The sequence below is a fragment of the Hemitrygon akajei genome, chromosome 31, assembly GCF_048418815.1.
Source record: "Hemitrygon akajei chromosome 31, sHemAka1.3, whole genome shotgun sequence".
In the NCBI taxonomy this organism is placed as follows: Eukaryota; Metazoa; Chordata; class Chondrichthyes; order Myliobatiformes; family Dasyatidae; genus Hemitrygon; species Hemitrygon akajei.
Window position 1 is genome coordinate 25610612 of NC_133154.1, and position 27806 is coordinate 25638417.

Sequence of the window (27806 nt, forward strand, 5' to 3'; positions counted from 1 at the left end):
CGTTAGGTATTAACGCTGGAGTAATAAAATGGATTCAACAGTGGCTAGATGGGAGATGCCAGAGAGTAGTGGTGGATAATTGTTTATTGGGATGGAGGCCGGTGACTAGCGGGGTGCCTCAGGGATCTGTTTTGGGCCCAATGTTGTTTGTAATATACATAAATGATCTGGATGATGGGGTGGTAAATTGGATTAGTAAGTATGCTGATGATACTAAGGTAGGAGGTGTTGTGGATAATGAGGTGGGTTTTCAAAGCTTGCAGGGAGATTTATGCCAGTTAGAAGAATGGGCTGAACGTTGGCAGATAGAGTTTAATGCTGAGAAGTGTGAGGTTCTACATTTTGGCAGGAATAATCCAAATAGAACATACAGGGTAAATGGTAGGGCATTGAGGAATGCAGTGGAACAGAGAGATCTAGGAATAACAGTGCATAGTTCCCTGAAGGTGGAGTCTCATGTAGATAGGGTGGTGAAGAAGGCTTTTGGAACGCTGGCCTTTATAAATCAGAGCATTGAGTACAGAAGTTGGGATGTAATGTTAAAATTGTACAAGGCATTGGGAAGGCCAAATTTGGAATATTGTGTACAGTTCTGGTCACCGAATTATAGGAAAGATATCAATAAATTAGAGAGAGTGCAGAGACGACTTACTAGGATGTTACCTGGGTTTCAGCACTTAAGTTACAGAGAAAGGTTGAACAAGTTAGGTCTCTATTCATTGAAGGTTGAGGGGGGATTTGATCGAGGTATTTAAAATGTTGAGAGGGATAGATAGAGTTGACGTGAATAGGCTGTTTCCATTGAGAGTAGGGGAGATTCAAACGAGAGGACATGATTTGAGAGTTAGGGGGCAAAAGTTTAAGGGAAACACGAGGGGGTATTTCTTTACTCAGAGAGTGATAGCTGTGTGGAATGAGCTTCCTGTAGAAGTAGTAGAGGCCAGTTCAGTTGTGTCATTTAAGGTAAAATTGGATAGGTATATGGACAGGAAAGGAGTGGAGGGTTATGGGCTGAGTGCGGGTAGGTGGGACTAGGTGAGATTAAGAGTTCGGCACGGACTAGGAGGGCCGGAATGGCCTGTTTCCGTGCTGTGATTGTTATATATATGGTTATATATCCTCAGTCTTTCTGCAGATTGTTGAAAGAAACAATCCCAATACTGACCCTTGCAGAACGCCACTAGTCACTGGCAGCCAGCCAGTAAAAGCCTATTCATTCCTTTGCTTTGTCTCCAGCCAGTCTTCTATCCATGCCAGTATTTTTCCTGTAATATAACGGGTTCATATCTTGTTTAGTATGCCAAATACTTTCTCTACCACCCTATAAACCTGTGCAGTCACTTTCAGGGAGCGGTGGATGGGAAGCTAGTTCACCCTTTAGACGTAAAGTGTCACTCATTGTTCGTATGGGTTGTCCTCACAGGTGACACTGGGGAAATCAAGTCTGAAGTGCGTGAGCAGATCAATGCCAAGGTCGCAGAGTGGAGAGAAGAAGGAAAGGCAGAGATAATCCCTGGGGTAGGTGTCCGGACTTCACCTCAACGTGCTGAAGTTCCGCTCCAGGACTGGAGAGCTTAATGTGGGCTAACGTAACCGTTTACTTCCCATGTGTCGGTCCTCTGCAGGTGCTGTTCATTGATGAAGTTCACATGCTGGACATTGAGTGTTTCTCCTTCCTAAACCGTGGCCTAGAAAGTGACATGGCTCCAGTCCTGATCATGGCAACTAACCGAGGAATAACCAGGTATACAGGCCCCTCTGTCCACACCTCGTATTCAGGGAGGCTACCAAGAATTAACTTCAACATTTTTAACTTGAAGGCATCTTAACTTGATGATGTTCTGATATAGGATTTATACTGCAGTTTGCAACATGGGATTAAATTAGTAAATGTCATGGTTGCAACCACACTTGATCTGCATACTCTGGTTGGCGTGGCCCTGTGAATTCTTGGATGCAGCCACCTGTAACCCGGCACAGTCTGCACACTCAGGTGGGAAGAGATGGGTGGGTAGTAACTCACTTAAAAAGACCAACCACCTCTGAGGAAAGAGTTAAAAGTGATTCCTCCTTGATGTATGTTAAAATAAAATAGAAACCTGTAAGACGAAATGGTGTTAGCCAGGAGTGGGATTGATTTGAGGAAGTGAAAGGAGCAGGAGTCTACAGTCTAGAGAGTAGATAATGATGACTGTGTGTCTGGGGAAGGTGAGGTACAGATACAGGTAACAAAGTTCAAAGTACATTTATCATCAAAGTACATCTATGTCACCATGTACAACCATGAAATTCATTTTCTTGCTTGCATACTCAATAATTACAATAACTATAATAGAATCACCACACCAACTGGGTGTACAGCTAGTATGCAAACTGTGCAAATACTAAAATAAATAATAAATGAGCAATAAATTTCAAGAACATGAGACAAGTCCTTGAAAATGAGTCTATAGGTTGTGGAACAATTTCAGTAATGGGGCGACTGAAGTTACCCCTTTGGTTCGAGGGGCTGATGGTTGAGGGGTAATAACTATTCCTGAGCCTGGTGGTGTGAGTCCTGAGGCTCCTGTACCACCTCCCTGATGGCCACAGCTAGAAGAGAGTGTGGCCTGGGTGGTGGGAGTCCCTGATGACAGCAGTGGGAAGAGAGCGTGGCCTGGGTGGTGGGAGTCCCTGATGACAGCAGTGGGAAGAGAGCGTGGCCTGGGTGGTGGGAGTCCCTGATGACAGCAGTGGGAAGAGAGCGTGGCCTGGGTGGTGGGAGTCCCTGATGACAGCAGTGAGAAGAGAGCGTGGCCTGGGTGGTGGGAGTCCCTGATGACAGCAGTGGGAAGAGAGCGTGGCCTGGGTGGTGGGAGTCCCTGATGACAGCAGTGGGAAGAGAGCATGGCCTGGGTGGTGGGAGTCCCTGATGACAGCAGTGGGAAGAGAGCATGGCCTGGGTGGTGGGAGTCCCTGATGACAGCAGTGGGAAGAGAGCGTGGCCTGGGTGGTGGGAGTCCCTGATGACAGCAGTGGGAAGAGAGCGTGGCCTGGGTGGTGGGAGTCCCTGATGACAGCAGTGGGAAGAGAGCGTGGCCTGGGTGGTGGGAGTCCCTGATGACTGCAGTGGGAAGAGAGCGTGGCCTGGGTGGTGGGAGTCCCTGATGACAGCAGTGGGAAGAGAGCATGGCCTGGGTGGTGGGAGTCCCTGATGACAGCAGTGGGAAGAGAGCGTGGCCTGGGTGGTGGGAGTCCCTGATGACAGCAGTGAGAAGAGAGCGTGGCCTGGGTGGTGGGAGTCCCTGATGACAGCAGTGGGAAGAGAGCGTGGCCTGGGTGGTGGGAGTCCCTGATGACAGCAGTGGGAAGAGAGCATGGCCTGGGTGGTGGGAGTCCCTGATGACAGCAGTGGGAAGAGAGCATGGCCTGGGTGGTGGGAGTCCCTGATGACAGCAGTGGGAAGAGAGCATGGCCTGGGTGGTGGGAGTCCCTGATGACAGCAGTGGGAAGAGAGCGTGGCCTGGGTGGTGGGAGTCCCTGATGACAGCAGTGGGAAGAGAGCGTGGCCTGGGTGGTGGGAGTCCCTGATGACAGCAGTGGGAAGAGAGCGTGGCCTGGGTGGTGGGAGTCCCTGATGACAGCAGTGGGAAGAGAGCGTGGCCTGGGTGGTGGGAGTCCCTGATGACAGCAGTGGGAAGAGAGCGTGGCCTGGGTGGTGGGAGTCCCTGATGACAGCAGTGGGAAGAGAGCGTGGCCTGGGTGGTGGGAGTCCCTGATGACAGCAGTGGGAAGAGAGCATGGCCTGGGTGGTGGGAGTCCCTGATGACAGCAGTGGGAAGAGAGCATGGCCTGGGTGGTGGGAGTCCCTGATGACAGCAGTGGGAAGAGAGCATGGCCTGGGTGGTGGGAGTCCCTGATGACAGCAGTGGGAAGAGAGCGTGGCCTGGGTGGTGGGAGTCCCTGATGACAGCAGTGGGAAGAGAGCGTGGCCTGGGTGGTGGGAGTCCCTGATGACAGCAGTGGGAAGAGAGCGTGGCCTGGGTGGTGGGAGTCCCTGATGACAGCAGTGGGAAGAGAGCGTGGCCTGGGTGGTGGGAGTCCCTGATGACAGCAGTGGGAAGAGAGCGTGGCCTGGGTGGTGGGAGTCCCTGATGACAGCAGTGGGAAGAGAGCGTGGCCTGGGTGGTGGGAGTCCCTGATGAGTGCTACTTTCTTACGGCAATACTCCTTGTAGATGTGCTCAGTGGTGGGGTGGGGCGGGCTTGTCCCATGATGGAGTGGCTGTGTCCACTACTATTTGTAGAATTTTCCATTCAAGGGCATTGGTGTTTCAGTGTACTCTCCATCACACATCTATAGAAGTTAGTAAAAGTTTTAGATGTCATGCCAAAGCTTTGCAGACTCCTACGGAAGTAAAGGAGCTGCTGTGCTTTCTTCGTAGTTGCACTTAAGTGCTGGGCCGTGGTTAAGGCCTCTGAAATGATAACACTAAAGAATTTAAAGTTGCTGACCAACCCCACCTCTGACCCCTGATGAGGACTGTTTTGTGGACCTCTGGTTTCCTCCCCCTGAAGTCAATAATCAGCTCCTTAGTCTTGCTGAAATTGAGTTAAAGATTATTGTACCAAATGGTGCCTTATCATTGAGGAGAGTACTGGGGTAAGAGTTATGTTGGAGTTTTGAAGGGATCTTGAGGGGTATAAAAAGGGGCACTTTGTGCAAGGGGGAATCTAAGGGTTGGAGGTGGAGACAAGGACATCAGGAGAGTGAAGCACTCCACACCAAGAATGTCTTGGGTTGACAATCTTTGATATATTAAAAGATATGATGGGAAAAGACCACACCAACTAAACAGCTTCTGTGTCTCAGGATTCGCGGTACGAGCTACAAAAGCCCTCACGGAATTCCAATCGACTTACTGGATCGACTGGTGATCATCTCAACCTCTCCCTACAACGAGAAGGAAACCAAACAGATTCTAAAAATCAGGTGAGGTTCCTGGAGTGTGGATCTCGGGGCAGTTCGGTTGGAATCACTTGAACGCAGAGGTGGCTGAGGCTCTTGTACTATTCAGTCATTGACTTTTTTTTTCAGTTGGCCACAGAACCGTAACTCTCGGTACCTCTGGTTAAAAGTGCAAGAACTAACCCTGTCTCTCTGGGTTACCAGACACATGCAAGATGGATGTAGTGTTGTAACTACTATTCGCAAATTGGATGAAAGCTCTACCATAACTTCTTCCCACATTGAAATGGTTCAGGAAGTACTTGTTACGCTCATTGGGATGAAGTTTTAGAACATAGAACAGTGCAGCACTGTTCAGGCCCTATGGCCCACAATGTTGTGGCGACTTTTTAAACTACTCTAAAATCAAATCTAACCCTTCCCTTCCACATAGCCGTCCATTTTTCTTTCATCCATGTGCCCATCTAAGAGTCTCATAAATGTCCAGAATGTCTACCACTACCCCTGGAGTGCATTCTACACACCTACCACTCTGTATATTTTAAAAAAACTTGCCTCTGATATCCCCCTTATGCTTTCCTCCTACTGCCACCTTAAAATTATCCTCTCTTGTATTTCCTTCCTGGGGAAAAATAACTGATCTTGGTGATTGTAGGGATGACTTACAGCAGACTGAAAAGCTTGAGCAAGTAGATATTAAGAAAGAGGGTGTGCTGGAGCTTTTGAAAAGCATCAAGTTGGATAAGTCACCAAGACCAGACAAGATGTACCCCAGGCTACTGAGGGAGGAGATTGCTGAGCCTCTGGCGATGATCTTGGCATCATCAATGGGGACGGGAGAGGTTCCGGAGGATTGGTGGGTTGTGGATGTTGTTCCCTTATTCAAGAAAGGGAGTAGAGATAGCCCAGGAAATTTTAGACAAGTGAGTCTTACTTCAGTGGTTGGTAAGTTGATGGAGAAGATCCTGAGAGGCAGGATTTATGAACATTTGGAGAAGCATGATATGATCAGGAAGAATCAGCATGGCTTTGTGAAAGGCAGGTTGTGCCTTATGAGCCTGATTGAATTTTTTGAGGATATGACTAAACACATTGTTGAAGGTAGAGCAGTCGTTGTAGTGTATGTGTATTTCAGCAAGGCATTTGATAAGGTACCCCATGCAAGGCTTGTAGAGAAAGTAAGGAAGCATGGGATCCAAGGGGACATTGCTTTGTGGATCCAGAACTGGCTTGCCCAAAGAAGGCAAAGTGTAGTTATAGATGGGTCATATTCTGCATGGAGGTTGGTCATCAGTGGTGTGTCTCAGGGATCTGTTCTGGGACACCTGCTCTTCGTGATTTTTATAAATGACCTGGATGAGGAAGTGGAGGGATGGGTTAGTAAATTTGCTGATGACACAAAGGTTGTGGGTATTGTGGATAGTGTGGAGGGCTGTCAAAGGTTACAGCAGGATATTGATAGGTTGCAAAACTGGGCTGAGAAGTGGCAGATGGAGTTCAACCCAGATCAGTGAGAGGTGGTTCATTTTGGTAGGTCAGATATGATGGCAGAATATAGTATTAATGGTAAGACTCTTGGCAGTGTGGAGGATCGGAGGGATCTTGGGGTCCAAGTCCATAGGACACTCAAAGCTGCTGCGCAGGTTGATTCTGTGGTTAAGAAAGCATACTTGGCCTTCATCAATCGTGGGATTGAGTTTAGGAGCCGAGAGGTAATGTTGCAGCTATATAGGACCCTGGTCAGACCCCACTTAGAGTACTGTGCTCAGTTCTGGTCGCCTCGCTACAGGAAGGATGTGGAAACCATAGAAAAGGTGCAGAGGAGATTTACAAGGATGTTGCCTGGGTTGGGGAGCATATTTTTAAAGCTCTTAATGGTCTGGGACCAGAGTACAACACAGAATTGTTTCATTTTTATAATCCTGCTCAGCTTTTAGGTCTTCTTCCACCAGTCTCTTAAATTTAAACAATCTCCTTCAAAAGATAATTGGCAGGTCAGCTTTTTCTGAATTGCACTTCTAAACCTAATAAGATTCAAGATTCAAAACCTTTGTTGTCATTCTAACTGTACATCAGCTCTGCAGGGCAGAATGAGACAGCGTTTCCCAGGGGCAAGTGCAATCATAACATAACAAACACAACAATAAATAATAAACACAACAATAAATAGTAAAACACAACAGCCACATGTCGGTTAAAATCAAGTTGTAAGTGTCCAAAGCAGAGTCAGGTAGAGCAGCTATTTAGCAGTCTGACTGCCTGTGGGAGGAAGCTGTTTAGTAGCCTTGTGGTTTTAGTTTTGATGCTCCTGTAACGTTTACACGATAGCAGAAGAACAAACAGTTTATGGAGAGGGTGTGAGGGATCTTTAATGATGTACTGTGTCTTCTGGAGGCATCGACTCTGAAAGAGGTCTTGGACAGAAGGTAGGGAGACCCCAATAACCTTCTCTGCTCCCCTAACCACCCTCTGCAAGGCAATTTTGTCGGCAGCACTGCAGCTGGAGTACCAGGTTGTGATGCAAAAGGTCAGCACACTCTGAACCACGTCTCTGTAGAATGTAGTTAAGATGTTAGTGGGGAGTGATGCTTGTTTAAGCTTCCTCAGAAAGTGCGATCTCTGCTGAGCCCGTTTCACAATCCCAGTGGTGTTCCTGGACCAGGTGAGATTGTCCGAGATCTGCACCCCAAGGAACTTGATGTTTTCCACTCTCTCCACTGTGGAGCCGCTGATGCTGAGGGGTGTGTGCTCAGGCTGAGACCGTCTGAAATCGACGATCATTTCCTTGGTTTTGGTGACATTAAACATCAAGTTGTTGTCGCTGCACCAGCTCTCTAGGTGTTTAACCTCCTCCCTGTACATTGTTTCATCATTTTTGCTGATGAGCCCCACCACTGTGGTATCATCAGCAAATTTAATGATCAGGTTCCCCTTGAATCTGGCTGCACAGTCATGTGTTAGCAGTGTAAACAGCAATGGGCTGAGCACACAGCCTTGTGGGGATCCAGTACTCAGTGTGATTGAGTCAGAGATGTTCCTGCCAACACGGACTGACTGTGGACTCTCTGTCAAGAAATCCAGAATCCAGCAACACATGGCAGTGTTAAGGCCAAGCAACGACAGTTTCTCCACTAGTCTCTGCAGGATGATGGTATTGAACGCTGAACTGAAATCAATGTACAGGATTCTGGCATAAGTGTCTTTGTTGTCCAAGTGAGAGAGAACTGTGTGCAGTGTGGTGGATATTGCATCCTCCGTAGAGCGATTTGGACGATAAGCAAACTGTAGAGGATCTAGTGATGAGGGGAGGCTGGCTGTGATATGAGACTTGACAAGCCGTTCTAAGGGAGGCAGTCTCAGTTGACACTTCCAAACATCAGTTCAAAACCCATTTACTCAACCTTGCTTTTAACAAACATCATTTTTGTCTTTTATTTTCATGTTTGCTTTTTATCCTATTCTAAAGCACTTTGAACTACATCTTCTGTATGAAAAATGCTGTATAAATAGTTATTATTGTATTTTTATTTTTTTTCTCAACTCAAGTTGGTAAATCCTGAGATGCAAGCAAAACCAAGCACACTCATTTCTCAGTCACTAGGAACTCTTGAACTATTCTGGTGGTGTTTAGTATTGTGGCTTTCTGGAGATTTACATAAATATTGCTGTGTGGGCTTAATTGTTCAATGCTATTTTGTAGTGACTTTGGGATGATACCAGTTGTAGATACTCCTAATGGGGCAATGTATATCCTGTTCATGTTTCATAGTCTTTCAATTTCCTCTTTTAATTCTGCACATCTCTGGTGTTTTTCACTTAGTAATTTTTGTATGTGTGTTTGGAATGACTATATTAAGTAAGTTGTTCTTGCTTGTCTATCGTGTAATATTCTATCCGGATGGTTGCTGTTCTTATAATTAAGCATATATCCTCTAATTTTACACTTCCCTACCTTGGGGACAAAGGTTCACTTTATAAACCTCTCTGTGGTCATCCCTTTGTCTCTGAGAATTGTAATTCTCAACCAGTTTTCCAGAAATAACAACTACGGAAGTAAAATACAACCACAGATGCTGTGGATCAAAGGATACGTACACAACGCTGGAAGAACTCAGCAGATCAGGCAGCATCCATGAGAAAAGAGTAGCCAATGTTTCGGGCCAAGACGTTGGCTACTCTTTTCTCACGGATGCTGCCTGACCTGCTGAGCTACGGAAGTAGTTGCCTTTCTTTTGAACGACAGACCCTAGCAGAGTGGCGGATGCAGATTTGATTGGAACTTTTAAGAGAAGTTTGGATAAGTACATTGTTGAGAGGGGCATGGCGGGCTAAAGTCCAGGTGCAGGTTGATGGGACTAGGCAAAATAATGGGTCAGTGTGCGCTAGATGGGCCGAAAGGCCTTTTTCTGAGTTATATTGTTCTTTGGCTCTATTGCTGTTTACTACAGTAAAACCTGTTAACCCAGCAGTTTGCCTTCAGGTTAATTGCACTAGAGTTTGGGTACCTTTCTTGTTTGTAATGCAGTGAACTGAATTGTTTTATTATCTGTTCGAGCGAATTTTTAATATATAAGCAGCCACTTTTACATAACTCAAGTGAAATCTATAGACTGGTGAGGTTTCCATGCTACCGTGATCATCCCTTTAAAGATGGTCCCTTGTTACGTGTAGGTGTGAAGAGGAGGACGTGGAGATGAGTGAAGATGCATACACAGTCCTCACCCGAATCGGCTTGGAAACGTCTCTCCGTTACTCCATCCAGCTGATCACTGCTGCCAACCTCGTCTGTAAGAAGCGCAAGGTAGACCACACTTCCTGCCGGTCTGGGTCCCTGTCTTATTCTGTCTTCCATCCTGCTGTCAGTTCTGTCCCTGAGACCAAATATCTCCTTGCTGACAAATGGTGCTCCTCACTTTGAGCTATGCATCACCTACAGATGCAATATAAAGCTCCCATGCTTTTCCTCCACCAGTATGTCCCAGTGCAGCTGAAGTTCTGCCCTTTCAAAGTTCACACTTCCATGTCTCATAGCCTTATCCAATCCCCACAATGTTGGGCAATTGGTGCTATAAGATTGTAAAATTCAACTGGCCCCACTAGCCTGCAGAGAGCAGAGTTCTGATTCAGATTCAAATTTATTTGTCCATAAGATAGAGCAGAATTAGGCCACTCGGCCCATCAAGTCTGTTCTACCATTCCATCGTGGCTGATATATTATCCCTCTCAACCCCATTCTCCTGTAACCTTTAATGCTGTGGCTTATCAAGAACTTATCACCCTCTGCTTTATATATACTCAATGACTTGGCCACCACAGCCACCCCTAGCAATGATTTTCACAGATTCACCACCCTGTATTTTAAGGCTGTGCCTTCTGGTCCTAGACTCACCCACTATAGGAAACACCCTCTTCACATCCACTCTAGCCAGGCCTTTCAATATTCTGTAGGTTTCAATGAGATCCCACTTCATTCTTCTAAGCTTGATCAAGTTAAGGTCCAGAGCCATCAAGCGCTCTTCATATATTAACCCTTTCATTCCCAGAAACATTCTCCTGAACCACCTCTAGCCCCTCGACAATGGCAGCACATTTTTTAGATAAGGAGCCCAAATACTGCTCACAATACTCCAAGTACAGTCTGACCAATCATCACGTCCTTGCTCTTGTATTCTAGTTCTCTTGAACTGAATGCTAACGTTGTATTTGCCTTCCTTGCCACCGATTCAACCTGCACGTTTACCTTCAGGGAATCCTGTGCAGAGATTCCCAAGTCCCTTTTCACCTCTGATTTTTGAATTTTCTCCCCATTTTCAAAATAGCAGTGAGAAGGCAAATGGGATGTTAGCATTCATTTCAAGAGGGCTGGAATATAAAAGCAAGGATGTAATGTTGAAACTTTATAAAGCATGGGTGAGGCCTCACTCGGAGTATTGTGAGCAGGTTTTGGCCCCTTATCTTAGAAAGCATGTGCTGAAACTGGAGAGGGTTCAAAAGAGGTTCATGAAAATGATTCCTGGACTGAAAGGTTTGTCATATGAAGAGCATTTGATGGTTCTGGGCCTGTATTCACTAGAATTCAGAAGAATGAGGGATGATGTAATTGAAACCTGTCGAATGATAGAGTGGATGAGGCGTGGATGTTTCCAGTGGTGGGAGAGTCTAATACCAGAGAACCTAGCCTCAATAGAGGGGCATCCTTTTAGAATGGAGAAGAGGAGGAATTTCATTAGCCAGAGAGTGGTGAATCTGCAGAATTCTTCGCCACAGGCAGCTATGGAGGCCAAGTCTTTAATGCAGAGGTTGATAGATTCTTGATTGGTTGGGGCATGAAGGAATAAGGCAGGAGATTGGGGCTAAGAGGAAATTTGGATCAGCCATGTTGAAATGGTGGAGTTCGTCCTCCATATCTCTGCAGTGACATTTTCTAGTGGTCGAATGTCTACTCTCACCTCTTTTAATCTTTATACAGTATATCTGAAAAAAACTTTTGGTGTCCTCTATTTTTGTTAGCTTACTTTCATGTTTCACCGTTTCTCTCCTTATGGTTTTTTCAGTTGCCGTCTGTTGGTCTTTTGATATTATGCTGTCCTTGACTTCCTTTGTCAACCATAGTTACCTCTTCTTCCTTTTAGAATACTACTTCATCTTTGGGATGTATCTATTCTGCACCTTCCGAATCGCCTCCAGAAACTCCAGCCATTGCTGTTCTGCCATCATCCCTGCTGGTGTCCCCTTCCAGTTAATTTTGGCCAGCTCTTCTCTCATGCCCCTATAATTCCTCCACATGTACACAGAAGCAAACAGTAAAATATGTTGTTTGTGTCGACAACTGACGCAGCCCACAAGTGTGGTCACACATTCCAGCGCCAACATACCATGGTTGACAGAACACAAGTGACAAAACAGCAAAGCAAGCCCCATTCCTCCCACCCATGTACATTCACATTTCCCTTTCTTTACCCTTCTCCCATTTTATCTCTTTCCTTGATCCCGACCACAGTTGTTTCCTGTTTTGTTTCAGGGGACAGAGGTACAAGTGGACGACATTAAACGTGTTTACTCTCTCTTCCTGGATGAGTCCCGATCAACGCAGTACATGAAGGAATACCAGGACGCCTTCATGTTCAATGAAATAAGTGAGTTTTTCCCGGCTGCAGGAACCAGATCGTGTATGACAGGGACAGTCAGGCGTGCATGAAGTCCGGTGACAGTGAAATGTGTCATTTGGTCAATGACCAACACAGCCTGAGGCTATGCTGGGGGCCCACAGTGTTGCTGCGCTTCCGGTGCCAACATAGAACGCCCACAACTTACTAACACTAACCTGTATGTCTTTGGAATGTGGGAGGAAATCGGAGTACCTGGAGGAAACGTGGGGAGAACAGTAAGCGGCAGGAACCCCAGTCACTGGTGCTGTAAAGTACTACGCTAAGCGTAAAACTACAGTGCCCTTAGCTGTGGTCAGTGTTTGTCCCCAAGGAGCTCAGAGATAGGATGTACGTTCACATTCAAAGGGTACAAATGGGAATTAATGGTTAATTTGAAGGCAGACTTGTCCAGAACTGGCCCATCTCTGGACAGAAGTTGGGTTATCAACAGTAACACTGTAGCTGTGCTGGGGATGATGGAAGCTAGTCACCGACTCAGGGACTTCCAGGGCAAGGTGCGTGTAGGCCGTGAGTGTGATCACAATTACTGTGAGAGTCTCCAGCTCACCTGCGAGTATCTCTGAGGTGCAAGGTCTTCGCTCAGAGGTTGGTGAGAGTGTGGAACGAGCTGCCAATGAGTGTACGGATGTGTATACGATTGCAGCATTTAGGATGGGAGGGGTATAGAGGACTCTGGTCCAGGTGTCAGTAGGACTAGGCAGAATTCAGCACGGATTAGATGGGCCAAAGGACCCCATTTCTGTGCCGTCACCCTCTATGATTAACCTGCTCACTGATGTTTGTATATTATTATTCATCTGTGGCATGTGGTTAAAACCAGCGTTTATATCACACTTAAAATGCTGGAGGAACTCAGCAGGCCGGGCAAAGCAGCTATGGGGAGAAAAGTACAGTCGATGTTTTGGGCCAGAACCCTTCAGCAGGACTTTTGAGTTCCTCCAGCATTTTGTGTGTGTTGCTCAGATTTCTAGCCTCTGCAGATTTTCTCTTGTTTATGATTTATATCACACTGCGAGTTGGTTTGAGAATTTAAAAGTGGCATCCCTCACTAAGAAGCCCCACCAGCCATTATTACCATCAGAGAGGAGGTTTGGGAGCCTTAGGACACACACTCAGTATTTCCGGAACAGCTTCTTCCCCTCAGCCATCAGATTTTGGAGCAGTCCTAAACAGACCTCACTGTTCCTCTTCTGCATTATTTATTGATTTTGTTTCTTATTGAAACTTAGTAATTTTTTGTTTTGCACTGTACTGTTGCCACAAAACAACAAATTTCATGTCATGTGTCAGTGATAATAAACCTGATTTTGAACGGTGAGAAAAGAGCAGTGGGCCAGCTGGTGAAGGTGCTCCCATAATTTAGGGTGGTACGGTAGCCAGTGATCTGGATTCAGTCCCACCCCTGCCTGTAAGGATTTTGTACATTCTACCCATGACTGCATGGGTTTCCTCAGAGTGCTCCAGTTTTCCCAAAATCCAACGATGTGCAGGTTAGGTAGACTAATTGGGCGGCACGGGATCATTGCGCCAAAAGGACTTGTTACCATGCTGTATCTCTAAGTAAATAGATTCACCCCCCCCCCCCCCCCCCCCCACAACAGTGAGCACGTGTCCAGGTCGGGATGGTCTGGAACTAGGAGTGGAGGGGGGGAGGTTGAAATCTCTGAAGAGGGAGATCCTTATCCTGGATTCTGGATCCCACTGGTCTGGGAGGTGCTGTTGGGGAATTGTGGATCAGGCAATAAATGTCATGTGGTTGACAGCAGAAGGAAATAATCAACTATGGCTGGAAACAGAGGAACAACACTGGGGAGGTGGGGGTAGGGTGAGAGACTGTACGTATCCATCAGTCTCCTTCACAGTATGCTGGGGAAGAACTCAGCAGGTCAGGCAGCATCAATAAACAGTCAGCATTTCAGGCTGAGACCCTTCTTCAGGACTCCAACAGTCTCCTACATCTCCATTTGATGCTATGGAACATAGAATATAGAACATTACAGCACAGTGCAGTGTTGTTGTGACCTTTTAAGCTACCCTAAGATCATTCTAGCCCTTCCATCTTCCTATCATCCATGTGCCTGAGTACCCTTAATGTATCTGATCTACCAGCACCCTTGGCAGCACGTTCCACGCACCGCTCTCTGGGTAATTTCCCTTCCCTCCAATCACCTTAAAATTATGCCCCTTCATATTAGCCATTGTCGCCCCGGAGAAAAAATCTCTGGCTGTCCACTCGATCTGAGCCTCTTGTACACCTCTATCAAATCGCCTCACATCCTCCTTTGCTAGCTTATCCCTTCTTCATAAGACGTGCCCTCTAGTCCAGGCAGCATCCTGGTAAATGTTCTCTGCTCCCTCTCTAAAGCTGCCACATCCTTCCAATAAGACAACTAGAACTGAACACAATTATCTTTTGGTATTGTAAAATTGATTACAAGATGGTTTTCAGTAAGAAATTGTTGTGCAGAAAATAACTTAATACAAGCCATTGTTTGCCTTGGGACGTTCTCCATAGGGATGAGGAATTGTGAAGGGCTTGTCGTCCATGTCTCTCCTAGAGACAGAACTGGAATCAGTAACGAGGTTTTGAATGTTTGATGCTGTCCTCACAGTAGTTTGAGAGCCTTGACTCAATAGACAATAAGATACTTATGGCCAGTTGGATGCTCTGTGTGCGTGTGTGTGCGTGCACGCACACAACTCCTGGTAGAGGAGTTAATGACACTGTCATTTTGCACTTTTTGCTCATCGTACGGCGTGTCTTGGGCATCTGAAACCTGGCGGAGCCCATCTCTCTCCAGGTCGAGATCGAGTTGCTAGCTCGATACTCAACCCAGGCACGGATGGAAAGCATGCAAGGGAGCCGGCCGGATTCGAACTCGGGACCTCTCGCCCCAAAGTCCAGCACTGGTGCCACTGCACCACCAGCTGGTTCACAGCAAAGGTACACCAGGGCTGAAGGCAGGAGCCAGTGGTCTGTGGCTTGTGTTAGTGGGTGGGGTGATCCCTGGAATGGGATGAGTAACCTGCTGCTGTACACTTCCTCATGATTATTCTGACCCTCTTATTTTGCAGAAGGTGAGGTGATGGACACCAACTAACCCAGCGAGATGTCGCAAAAGCTGTGAAGACCCCAATGTTTGTTACCATTGAGATCCAATCGCGTGTTGATTTGAACAATATTTTTGTCACTTTTTATGGTTTCCAGGTTATTTTGTAATAAATTCTGAAAGGTTTGACAGGTTGAAATGTTCTGTGAGTTTTGCTGTTGATGGTCGGTTACACACAGTGTACGTGGTTAGTGATGGCTGGGCTTCAGTACACTCATACCTCGTGTTCTCAGGCTCAAGCACCATCACAGCTACTGAAACAGCATCAAAGCTCAGGGCGTGATTCTCTGCAAGTCACAGTTATTATCAGAGTACATAAATGCCACCCTGAGAGTCAATCTCCTGCAGGCTGACTTCTCACTTGATTGTTTCACACATTGATTTGGCTTTGCATTTACTCAGAGCATCACTGACAGTCCCCTGACTTAAAGGGCTTGTGTGAAGCAGATGAGTTTCAGGACCCTGGTGACCTCATGGTCATGTTTTTGATGTTTTAATATCCTTTAAATCCCTGGTTAATTATATTTCAGTTCCCCACAGTGGTGTGATTTGAACCCGTGTCTCTGGGCGTGACCTCGAGCTCTGGCTGCTGGACCTTAATCACTGGGCGCCCATCTGTACTGCTTACTGAATGGTGAGCAGTGGGTTTTCCCACCGTTTCTCTCTCCCCCCGAGAACTACAGAACTGAACAAATGGTACAGGCATGGAAACCTTTGATCATCTCGATCTGCGTTCGTCCCTTCATGTTTGGATAAAGCACAGCAGTGGCACAAGTCCTGGTCACCAAGATTGGTCTCGGCCAACGCTCACTGCAAGTTGCTACAGTGTGAGATTCCACCCGGCCAGTGTACCTGGGGTCTAACGTACCCACACCACCATCCATTTCGAACACCAGGCGTTCACCAGAACCTGGCCCGTTCCATTTCATGTGTGGGAGCAACCTTTATCCCATCTGGCGGGGAGTACTTGGAGTTTAGACCCTAAGACGTAGGAACAGATTGGGCCATTCAGCTCATCAGTTTTAGCTTTATTAAAGGTTAGCTCTATTTGTGAGTGTGCCCGCGCAGTCCGAGGATGTGCTGCGGCAGCCCCCAGGTGTTGCCGTGCTTCCAGCACCCACAAAGCGTGTGCACAACTTCAGGCGCAGAGGCCAAAGGCAGAGTTTAACTCCGCACGGCGGCTGTGGAGGCCAAGTCATTAGGTATATTTAAGGCAGAGGCTGATACATCCTTGATTAGTCAGGGCATGAAGGAACACTGGGAGATTGGGACTGAGAGTGAAATGGATCAGCCATCCCGTATTTCTGCTCCTATATCTTATGAAGCAGACCCATCTGCAAAGGAGATCAGAGTCACCTATCACCTGCCAACTTGTACTCCTTCCCTTCACATCACCTTAATCTGGATTCTCCACCCTTCCAGTCCTGATGGAAGGCCTCCCTCCACCTGAAACCTCCATTGTTCGTTCCAGTCCAGGGATGCCGCCTGACCTGAGTTTCTCCCGCGTTTTCTGTGTGTTGCTCTAGATTGCCAGCACCTGCAGTATCCGTTGTGTTATATATCACTCTGTTATGGAACGCACATTCTTGAAGGGAAGTCAAGGTCGCGTTTATTGTGTGTTCAAGTCCAGGTATGCAAAAGTGAGGTAAAAACAACAGTTTTACAGGTAACGTCCATCATACAGGAAGCATTCAATATAAATTGAAACCAATCATACACAATTTTCACAATAAAGATCACAGAACAAATATAAAGTCCACGTGAGTGCTGAGTGACCGAATAGTTTTGCTAAAAGTACAAACTATTTTAATGCGTTTTCTGGAACTTGTAAGCAAGGAACTAGAAGCCAGAGCTGTCTCTCTACACTATACTGTTTTCTCCCAACACCCGACTGAGTGAAAGAGGTGACAGAAGTTAATAACTAGTGAGATAATCCCACCTCCCTCTGCTATTCCCCCCTCCTCAGTCCTGACGCTAAAAATAGCAGTGTCCAGTCTGCACACGCCCCATCTACAAAATAGTTTCTTTGCTATAAAGTACTGGAGCGAACTATTTTGTTTAGAGGCATGTCATCGGAGGTGCAGGACAAGGTGGTACACGGGATTATAGCCTCCGGGTGCCAGCGTCCCTGACATGGATTTGCCTTGACATCAGAATTTCTAGCCCTAAGTGGGAGAGTAGCAACGGGGGAGGCCGGCGGGTGGCTCACAGCAGCAGCCTCGTGGCACTGCAAAAGTCGGGCTCGATGCTCTGCCGGGAGCAGTCGGTGTAATCCAGCCTGCAGAGGTTACATTCGCAGCTGACAGCCACGGTGTAGGTGTAGGTGGGGTCCACGCCCTTGGGGCAGCCCGGTAACTTGATGGTCTCGGACCGCATCTCCCTGTAAGTGCACACGTGCTGGTACACGGACAGGAGCGGGCTCTTGTACACGGACTCCTGAAATCAAAGAGCAACAAGTGTTTCAGGCGTCCCGGCTCTCAGGAAACAGAACATTAAAAAACACAGCACAATACAGACTCTTCGGCCTATGCTACGATGGCGTGCCGACAGTTTAAGTTCAAGATTGTTATTGCCATTTTTCAATGCACCACTGCTAAGGAAAATAAGAATCCGATGCAGCATTAACACAACGAATAAAAGCACATTAAAATATAAATATATAATCAATTCTGTAAAACAATGCACAAGTAACTGATTGTACGTGAAGTGACACCAGGTGATGTGTATATAGTGGGGTGGGTTAATGGGCAGAGATGTTGATCAGCCTGACGGATTACTCCAAGATCAATTTAACCCTTCCCTTCCACACTGCCCTCCATTTTTCTTTCATCCAAGAGCCTATCGAACAGTCAATTTAATGTCCCTAGTGAATCTGACTCAACCACCACCCCTGGCAGTGTTCTCCACGCACCCGCCATTCTCTGTGTATAAAAACAAATCCTCTACATTTTCCTCCAATCACCTCTCACATTAGCTACTGCCACCCGAGGGAAAAGGCGCTGGCTGCGTTTCGCCTTTACTTTTGGCACTTTAACGGTTAATTTCTCGCGGGGAAAACATCAGGCGACAGTTATTTAGATAACTGCACTGAATAAAGACTTTCAACCCCACCAACCCCTTTCTCCAGACTTCAAATAGCGGTCATGTTATGCCGCTTGGGAGCAGTTAACCGTTAAAATGCCAGTGCGGACGACAAACCAAACAAGTGTATGTAAATATGGAATAACAGAGTGCCACGTGGGTGGCGAAAAGTGTGAAAATGTAAAGACAGCAATGGAAACAGTTGTAAAGGATTGAAAGTCATTGAATGATTCATTGTATATAATTTATTTTTGAATAAAGTATATTTTGTTTAATTAAAAAAAACTTCACAACACGAGGAAATCTGCAGATGCTGGAAATTCAAGCAACACACACAAAATGCTGGTGGAACACAGCAGGCCAGGCAACATCTATAGGGAGAAGCGCTGTCGACGTTTCGGGACGAGACCCTTCGTCAGGACTAACCGAAAGGAAAGATAGTAAGAGATTTGAAAGTAGTGGGGGGAGGGGGGAATGCGAAATGATAGGAGAAGACGGGGGGGGGGTGGGATGAAGCTAAGAGCTGGAAAGGTGATTGGCGAAAGTGATACAGAGCTGGAGAAGGGAAAGGGTCATGGGACGGGAGGCCTCGGGAGAAAGAAAGGGGGAGGGGGGAAAGCACCAGAGGGAGATGGAGAACAGGCAGGGTGATGGGCAGAGAGAGAGAGAGAAAACAAACAACTAAATATGTCAGGGATGGGGTAAGAAGGGGAGGAGGGGCATTAATGGAAGTTTAGAGAAGTCAATGTTCATACCATCAGGTTGGAGGTTACCCAGCAGGTATATAAGGTGTTGTTCCTCCAACCTGAGTATGGTTTCATCTTGACAGTAGAGGAGGCCATGGATAGACATATCAGAATGGGAATGGGACGTGGAATTAAAATGTGTGGCCAGTGGGAGATCCTGCTTTCTCTGGCGGACCGAGCGTAGGTGTTCAGCGAAACGGTTTCCCAGTCTGCGTCGGGTCTCACCAATATATAAAAGACCACACCGGGAGCACCGGACGCAGTATACCACACCAGCCGACTCACAGGTGAAGTAAAAACACAAAATGCTGGCAGAACTCAGCAGGCCAGACAGCATCTTTGGGAGGACGACGTTTCGGGCCGAAACCCTTCATCAGAAGTGAAGTAACATGGGATGGTCAAGGGGGGGATAAGATGTGGGGGGAGGGATTAAGTAGAGAGCTGGGAAGTGATAGGCTGGAGGGAAATAGGCTAGGGGAAAGTGGAGAATTATGGGAAATAAAAGAGAAAGAAAGGAAGGGCTGGGGGAAGAGATTATAGTGGGGGGGGGAAGAGAGAAAGAAAACCAGACTAAAATAATAGATAGGGATGGGGTAAGGGGGGGCAGGGGTATCAACGGAGGTCTGTGAGTTGGATGTTCATGCCGGCAGGTAGGAGGCGACCTAGGCTGGAGATAAGGTATTGCTCCATCGACCTGCGTGTGGTCTCATCTTGACGGTAGAGGAGGCCATGGACAGACATGTCGGAGTGGGAGTGGTCTGTGGAATTGAAGCGTGTGGCCACAGGGAGATCCCGCCACTGCTGGAGGACTGAGCACGGGTGAAGTGTCGCCTCACCTGGAAGGACTGTCTGGGGCCCTGAATGGTGGTGAGGGGGGGAAGTGTAAGGGCAGGTGTAGCACTTGTTCCGCTTACAAGGATAAGTGCCAGGAGGGAGATCGGTGGGAAGGGATGGGTGGGGGACGAGTGGACAAGGGAGTCGCGCAGGGAGCGATCCCTGCGGAAAGCAGAAAGGGGGGGGGGGGGACGTGCTTGGTAGTGGGATCCCGTTGGAGGTGGCGGAAGTTACGTTGGACCTGGAATTCACAACAACTGGCGTTGGAACGTGACAGCCGGTGAGCAAAATCCCAGAGAGTAAAGAGTAAATGAACAGAAAATGGTTACGCCTGGATGTGCGGCGTCTGGCGGCACCTCTGAGCTGAAAAGGCAGCGGCAGAAAGTAAATATATTATCAATACACATATGAGTCACCACGCTGAGAGTCCTCTTGCAGGCATTTGCAGGAAAATAAAGAAATACCGTAGAATTTATGAAAAAAATATATAAAGACTGACAACCAACCAACATCCAACTGGTTCAAATAAAAATGCATGCAGAAGTCTTAGCCACATATGTATAACCATGGTGCCTAAGACTTTTGCACAGCACTGTAGTAATTTTATGTATTGCACTGTACCGCTGCCACAAAAAATCATATTCATGACAAATGTGAGTGATTCTGATATGGATATCTGTTGTGGACTGAGATTGGAAAGGGGGTAAGGGGAGGGGAATTATGGTTGGGAAATGGGAAGGGACACACACAGAATGCTGAAGGGACTCAGCAGGACAGGCAGCATCAATGGAAAAGAGCACAGTCGCGGGAAGCACCGCGGAGACATTCCGGAATGATCAATTAACCAGTTGTTTGGGATGAAATGATCTTGCCTGGTGTCTCAGGGCTGGGTGTGTCTGCACCCGCGCCAACCCCCGCCCTGGCACTCCTTCTCTGCCACCTGTCCCACACCCCTCCCGCGGCACTCCACCCTTCGCCATTCCCAACATCCTGTACTCCCGCCGGATGTACAAACTCGTCTCCGCTCCACATTGACGAATGTCTAAAACTTTTTGCAAAGAGCTATAAGTTAAAAAAAAATACTGAGAACATGAGTCGTAGAGTCCTTGAAGTGAGTCCATAGGTTGTGAAATCAGTTTAGAGTTGAGGTGAATTAAGTTACTCACTCTGGTTCAGGAGCCTGATGGTTATGGAGTAATAACTGTCCTGATGATGTAGGACCTGAGGCTCCTGTACTTCCTACCCAATTGTAGTAGTGAGCATGAGGCATGGCCTGGATGGTAGGAATGGAGGGATGGCTCCATTGACACTTCTCCTGCAGCCCGTTGTGCAGAGCCGGCTCAGAATGTGGATACCGACAGCAAACGGTGGAGACAAGGTTGGGGTCTGTACGGTACCGGTAGAGGGCGCTACAGTATTGTAGTGATCAGCATAACAACTGGCGTTCAGTTCCTGCCGCGCCCTGTAGGGAATTTGCATTTTATCCCTGTGACTTCGCGGGTTTCTTCCAGGTTCTCTGCTTTCCACCCGCATTTCAAAGACGTACGGGTTCCGGTTAGTAAGTACAAACACGAGAAAATCTGCAGATGCTGGAAATTCAAACAACACACACAAAATGCTGGTGGAACACAGCTGGCCAGGCAGCATCTATAGGGAGAAGCACTGTCGACGTTTCGGGACGAGACCCTTCGTCAGGATTAACTGAAAGGAAAGATAGTCAGAGATTTGAAAGTAGTGGGGGAGGGGGAAATGCAAAATGATAGGAGAAGACCGGAGGGGGTGGGATGAAGCTAAGAGCTGGAAAGGTGATTGGTGAAAGTGATACAGAGCTGGAGAAGGGAAAGGATCATGGGACGAGAGGCCTGGGGAGAAAGAAAGGGGGAGGGGGGAAGCACCAGAGGGAGATGGAGAACAGGCAGGGTGATGGGCAGAGAGAGAGAAAAAAAACAAATAACTAAATATGTCAGGGATGGGGTAAGAAGGGGAGGAGGGGCATTAACGGAAGTTAGAGAAGTCACTGTTCATGCCATCAGGTTGGAGGCTACCCAGCCGGTATATAAGGTGTTGTTCCTCCAACCTGAGTTTGGATTCATTTTGACAGTAGAGGAGGCCATGGATAGACATATCAGAATGGGAATGGGACGTGGAATTAAAATGTGTGGCCACTGGGAGATCCTGCTTTCTCTGGCGGACCGAGCGTAGGTGTTCAGCGAAACGGTTTCCCAGTCTGTGTCGGGTCTCACCAATATATAAAAGGCCACACCGGGAGCACCGGACGCAGTATACCACACCAGCCGACTCACAGGTGAAGTGTCGCCTCACCTGGAAGGACTGTCTGGGGCCCTGAATAGTGGTGAGGGAGGAAGTGTAAGGGCAGGTGTAGCACTTGTTCCGCTTACAAGGATAAGTGCCAGGAGGGAGATCGGTGGGGAGGGAGGGATGGAGGGGGACGAGTGGACAAGGAAGTCGCGTAGGGAGTGATCCCTGCGGAAAGCAGAAAGAGGGGAGGAGGGAAAGATGTGCTTGGTAGTGGGATCCCGTTGGAGGTGGCGGAACTTACGGAGAATTATACGTTGGACCTGGAGGCTGGTGGGGTGATAGGTGAGGACAAGGGGAACCCTATCCCGAGAGGGGTGGCGGGCGGAAGGGGTGAGGGCAGATGTGCGGGAAATGGGAGAGATGCATTTGAGAGCAAAGATGATGGTGGAAGAAGGGAAACCCCTTTGTTTAAAAAAGTAAGACATCTCCTTCGTCCTGGAATGAAAAGCCTCATCCTGAGAGCAAATGCAATGGAGACAGGAATTGTGAGAAGGGGAAAGCATTTTTGCAAGAGACAGGGTGGGAAGAGGAATAGTCCAGGTAGCTGTGAGAGTCTGTAGGCTTATAGCAGATATCAGTAGATAAGCCATCTCCAGAGATGGAGACAGAAAGATCAAGAAAGGGGAGGGAGGTGTCGGAAATGGACCAGGTAAATTTGGGGGCAGGGTGAAAGTTTGAGGCAAAATTAATGAAGTCAACGAGCTCAGCATGCGTGCAGGAGGCAGCACCAATGCAGTCGTCGATGTAGCGAAGGAAAAGAGGGGGACGGATACCCGTATAGAGTTGGAACATGGACTGTTCCACAAAGCCAACAAAAAGGCAGGCATTAACTGCCTTTTTCTCCCATCCACTGCCACCAACCTCATAGTTCCCACACCCCGCACTTCCCGTTTCTACCTCCTACCCAAGATCCACAAACCTGCCTGTCCAGGTAGACCCATTGTCTCTGCTTGCTCCTGCCCCACCGAACTCATTTCTGCATATCTTGACACTGTCTTATCCCCCTTGGTCAATCCCTTCCCACCTATGTTCATGAGACTTCTCACGCTTTGAATTTTTTCAATTATATTAAGTTCCCTGACCCCCACCGCCTTATTTTCACCATGGACGTCCAGTCCCTATATACCTCCATCCTCCACCCGGACGGTCTCAAAGCTCTTCGCTCCTTTTTGGATTCCAGACCTAACCAATTTCCCTCTACCACCACTCTCCTCCATCTAGCGGAATTAGTTCTTACTCTCAATAATTTCTCCTTTGTCTCCTCCCACTTCTTTCAAACCAAGGGTGTAGCCATAGGTGCCCGTATGGGTCCCAGCTATGCCTGCCTTTTTGTTGGCTTTGTGGAACAGTCCATGTTCCAAGGCTATACGGGTATCCATCCCCCTCTTTTCCTTCGCTACATCGACGACTGCATTGGCGCTGCCTCCTGCACGCATGCTGAGCTCGTCGACTTCATTAACTTTGCCTCCAACTTTCACCCAGCCCTCAAATTTACCTGGTCCATTTAAAACACCTCCCTCCCCTTTCTTTATCTTTGTGTCTCCATCTCTGGAGATGGCTTATCTACTGATATTTACTATAAGCCTACAGTCTCTCACAGCTACCTGGACTGTTCCTCTTCCCACCCTGTCTCTTGCAAAAATGCTATCCCCTTCTCACAATTCCTCCGTCTCCGTCGCATCTGCTCTCAGGATGAGGCTTTTCATTCCAGGACGAAGGAGATGTCTTCCTTTTTTAAACAAGGGGGCTTCCCTTCGTCCACCATCAACTCTGCTCTCAAACGCATCTCTCCCATTTCCCGCACATCTGCCCTCACCCCATCCACCCGCCACCCCACTCGGGATAGGGTTCCTCTTGTCCTCACCTACCACCCCACCAGCCTCCAGGTCCAACGTATAATTCTCCATAACTTCTGCCACCTCCAACGGGATCCCACTACCAAGCACATCTTTCCCTCCTCCCCTCTTTCTGCTTTCCGCAGGGATCGGTCCCTACGCGACTCCCTTGTCCACTCGTCCCCCTCCATCCCTTCCCACCGATCTCCCTCCTGGCACTTATCCTTGTAAGCGGAACAAGTGCTACACCTGCCCTTACACTTCCTCCCTCACCACCATTCAGGGCCCCAGACAGTCCTTCCAGGTGAGGCAACACTTCACCTGTGAGTCGGCTGGTGTGGTATACTGCATCTGGTGCTCCCGGTGTGGCCTTTTATATATTGGTGAGACCCGACGCAGACTGGGAGACCGTTTCGCTGAACACCTATGCTCGGTCCGCCAGAGAAAGCGAGATCTCCCAGTGGCCACACATTTTAATTCCATGCCCCATTCCCATCCTGATATGTCTATCCATGGCCTCCTCTACTGTCAAGGTGAATCCACACTCAAGTTGGAGAAACAACACCTTATATACCGGCTGGGTAGCCTCTAACCTGATGGCATGAACATTGACTTCTCTAATCCGTTAATGCCCCTCCTCCCCTTCTTACCCCATCCCTGACATATTTAGTTGGTTTTTTTTTCTCTCTCTCTGCCCATCACCCTGTCTGTTCTCCATCTCCCACTGGTGCTCCCCCCCCCCCTTCTTTCTCCCGAGGCCTCTCGTCCCATGACCCTTTCCCTTCTCCAGCTCTGTATCACTTTTGCCAATCACCTTTCCGGCTCTTAGCTTCATCCCAACCCCTCCAGTCTTCTCCTATCATTTTGCATTTCCCCCTCCCCCCACTACTTTCAAATCTCTTACTATCTTTCCTTTCAGTTAGTCCTGACAAAGGGTCTCGGCCCGAAACGTCGACAGCGCTTCTCCCTATAGATGTTGCCTGGCCTGCTGCGTTCCACCAGCATTTTGTGTGTGTTGTCGGGTTAGTAAGTTGTGGGCGTGCTATGTTGTCACTAGAAACATGACGGCACTTGCAGGCTGTCCCAGCATATCCTCGGTCGTTGATGCAAACGACACATTACACTCGATGTTTCAACGTATGCGTGACAAATACAGCTTAATCTTTGACCTCTGTAATGCGAACTGACGCTACACTGTGATCGTACGCTTCCTCCTTTGGACCCCTGGGACCACAGTCCGCCAGTCCCTGTACCCCTTGGGTGCACCTCATGTGTGAGGCTAGGCAGCAACGCCAAATCCCAAACTTGGCGTGTGCCCACATCCCGTTCAGCTGCGCACCCCCGCCAAACGGCAACTGGTAACAACTCCAACTAAACCCAACCGCCATTTGCTGGTCTAGACTGGCGGACATGTCTTGAGGATAGGTTGACGAGCCGGGGCTTTTCTCTTTGGAGCGAAGGAGGATGAAAGGTGGCTTGATAAGGGTGTAGAAAATGATAAGAGGCATAGAGTGAGTGGTCAGCCGGAGACTTTTTCCTAGGATGGAAATGGCTAATACAAGGGGACATAACTTTAAGGTGATTGGACAAAAGTTTAGGGGTGACGTCAGTGTTTTATACACAGAGAGTGGTGGGAGCATGAAACGCCCTGCCGGGGTAAAGGTAAAGGCAGAAACATTAGATGACTTAAAGAAACTCTTAGATGGGCACATGGCTGAAAGAAAAATGGAGGGTTGTGTAGGATTGATCATCGTGGGACGAAGAGCCTGTACTTTGCTGTAACGTTCTATCTTCTTAACTTAGGTGAGGAGCACTCGGGCCTGTGGTCATGGCTTCCCCCGGGGTTTATAGTGCATGCTATTGGCATTCTGATTTCCCCATTAAACCGGCAGGGAGCTTGGAGTTGCAATAAATTTACCAGGGCGGCTGACAATCCATCTCCCCCTGCATTCAGCATTAGATACCATCTTCCCACCCTCATCAAGAGCCCCAGATTCTGCCACACACCCACGCACTAAGAACACTGTGTGTGTGTGTGTGTGTGTGTGTGTGTGTGTGTGTGTGTGTGTGTGTGTGTGTGTGTGTGTGTGTGTGTGTGTGTGAAAGAGAGAGAGAGAGAGAGAGAGAGAAGGAACGTAGAACAGAAAGCAGTGTAGAGCGATAGTGGTTGGGAAATCATAATGGAAGTCCAAAAAAACCTGCAGATGCTAGAAACCTGAAATAAAACCGAACAATGCTGGAAGCTCTGGGGGTCAGGCAGCATCTGTGGAGAGAGAAACCGATTCTGATGAAGGGCTCTGGACTGGATAAACAGCTTTCTATCTGCACGATCCTGACTGCCTCCAGCAACCCCCGTTTTATCGAACGGGGCAGTGGTTGGGCCAGGTTCAGACTGGGTCCGGCACCGGCCCCAGACCAGAGCAGAATGGCATATGAGAACTACAGCCACAGGCAACCCCACCCCCCTTACCTTGGTCAGGCAGTAGCCACTGCACACGGTGGTGGTCAGGACGACACAGAAGGGGCAATTGTCCTTCTCCGCGGAGATGGTGCTGTTGGTCAGCCGGCAGTACCGGCTGTGAACGGAGAGGATGCACAGTCCAAGCAGGAGAAGCCGCTTGCAATCCATCCTGAAACAGACAGGAGTTATTTCCCCACCTTTTGTTCCTTCAGTCTGGAGATTGGAACCGAAGCTCACTGGTTTCACAGCGCAGATCAAAGGGCTCTGCGTGACTTCTCTGCCCTCCTCAACGCAGAACAGAGAACAATGCAGTGTGACGCCAAGCCCTTCGCCTGATAATGCTCTGCAGACCTTTAACCAACTCTATGATCGATCTAACCCTTCCCTCCCACATTTTTCTATCCCTCTATCATCTATGCGCCTACCTAAAAGTTTCTTAAATCCCTCTGATGTTTCCACATCTCACACCACCCTTTGGTTCCAAGTACCCACCACTCTGTGTAAAAAAACTTACCGCTGACACCCGCCACCCCCCCCCCCATACTTTCCTCCAATCACCTTAAAATTATGCCCTGTCCTATTAGGTTTTGATTCTTTTCACTACGTTTGTCAAACTTCAAGACCAACATTTCCCTTTCCCCTATCTCTGACTTAACCCTTCCCAGCTCCTGTAATCAATAAGGACGTACTTTGTTGTGGCCTTTCACCTGTTCTCGACTCCTTGTCTCTGGAGATCTGACAGAGACGGTGTGGGAGCGGTAGGAGAAACACAGTGCTGGCGTCCTTTTATACACACGCTCTAACATAGATCAGGGTTGCGATGACCATCTCCCCGGGATTATGCGCAAGGTTATCAGACGGTTCCCACTTCATGCCCACAGCCAAATCGCGCTGGTGACCGGTCCTGCTCCCAAGCGCTGATTCAGATCCTGGCAACGGCGGATACTGATCGCCAGCCGGCCATTTACCGAAGTATTCAGGCCACTTCAAGCGGGGCAGGAGATGGGTCAAAGGCGAAAGTTTGCAGGAGAAAGAGGCTGAAAACCTTTATGGAGAGAGTTCTGGTGCTGGGGGAGCCACGGATAATCGAGGCAGCAGAAAGGGAAATTTAAAAAAAATAAACTGTGTGGCTGTTGGAAACAGAGTCACAGATAAATACAGAAGAGGAACAGGTTCTTCGGCCCAACTTGCCTATGCTAACCCAAGCTTATCCTATTTTCCCACATTTGGCCCTCTAAACCTTTTCTATCTGTGTACCTTTTAAACGTAATTGTACCCACCGCTGCCTCTTCTCTGACAGCCCA

General features: G+C 48.0%; 2 protein-coding genes across 3 annotated transcripts in view; one reads left to right on the forward strand and one right to left on the reverse strand.

Moving 5' to 3' along the window:
- The window catches only part of ruvbl2 (RuvB-like AAA ATPase 2), a 30978-nt gene extending 15613 nt beyond the window's left edge, over positions 1-15365 (forward strand). The window contains exons 10-15 of the mRNA XM_073033886.1: positions 1424-1518; positions 1626-1744; positions 4852-4971; positions 9619-9748; positions 11969-12083; positions 15192-15365. Of these exons, the coding sequence (XP_072889987.1) occupies positions 1424-1518; positions 1626-1744; positions 4852-4971; positions 9619-9748; positions 11969-12083; positions 15192-15217 (605 nt within the window). The 3' untranslated portion in view covers positions 15218-15365. The remainder of the gene's footprint in view (positions 1-1423; positions 1519-1625; positions 1745-4851; positions 4972-9618; positions 9749-11968; positions 12084-15191) is intronic.
- Positions 15366-16809: 1444 nt separating this feature from the next.
- LOC140719444 (gonadotropin subunit beta-like) lies at positions 16810-26769 on the reverse strand. Of its 2 annotated transcripts, none has more exons than XM_073034117.1 (2): positions 26512-26769; positions 16810-17662 (listed from the first exon to the last, which is right to left on the reverse strand). In XM_073034117.1, exons 1-2 carry the CDS (start codon positions 26668-26670, stop codon positions 17432-17434), a joined length of 390 nt encoding a protein of 129 aa, XP_072890218.1. In that variant the 5' UTR covers positions 26671-26769; the 3' UTR covers positions 16810-17431. The 2 variants fall into 2 exon arrangements, with proteins under 2 accessions (XP_072890218.1, XP_072890219.1); XM_073034118.1 differs by lacking the exon at positions 26512-26769 and adding an exon at positions 19063-19237.
- Positions 26770-27806: the final 1037 nt, after the last annotated feature.

What these genes read in the sequence shown, in the direction of transcription:
- LOC140719444 (XM_073034117.1), bottom strand. Translation starts at nt 26,670, where the DNA reads ATGGATTGCAAGCGGCTTCTCCTGCTTGGACTGTGCATCCTCTCCGTT. An exon ending in GTGGCTACTGCCTGACCAAG is followed by an intron (nt 17,663 to 26,511) that starts GTAAGGGGGGTG and finishes CTTTGATTTCAG; the next exon opens with GAGTCCGTGTACAAGAGCCC.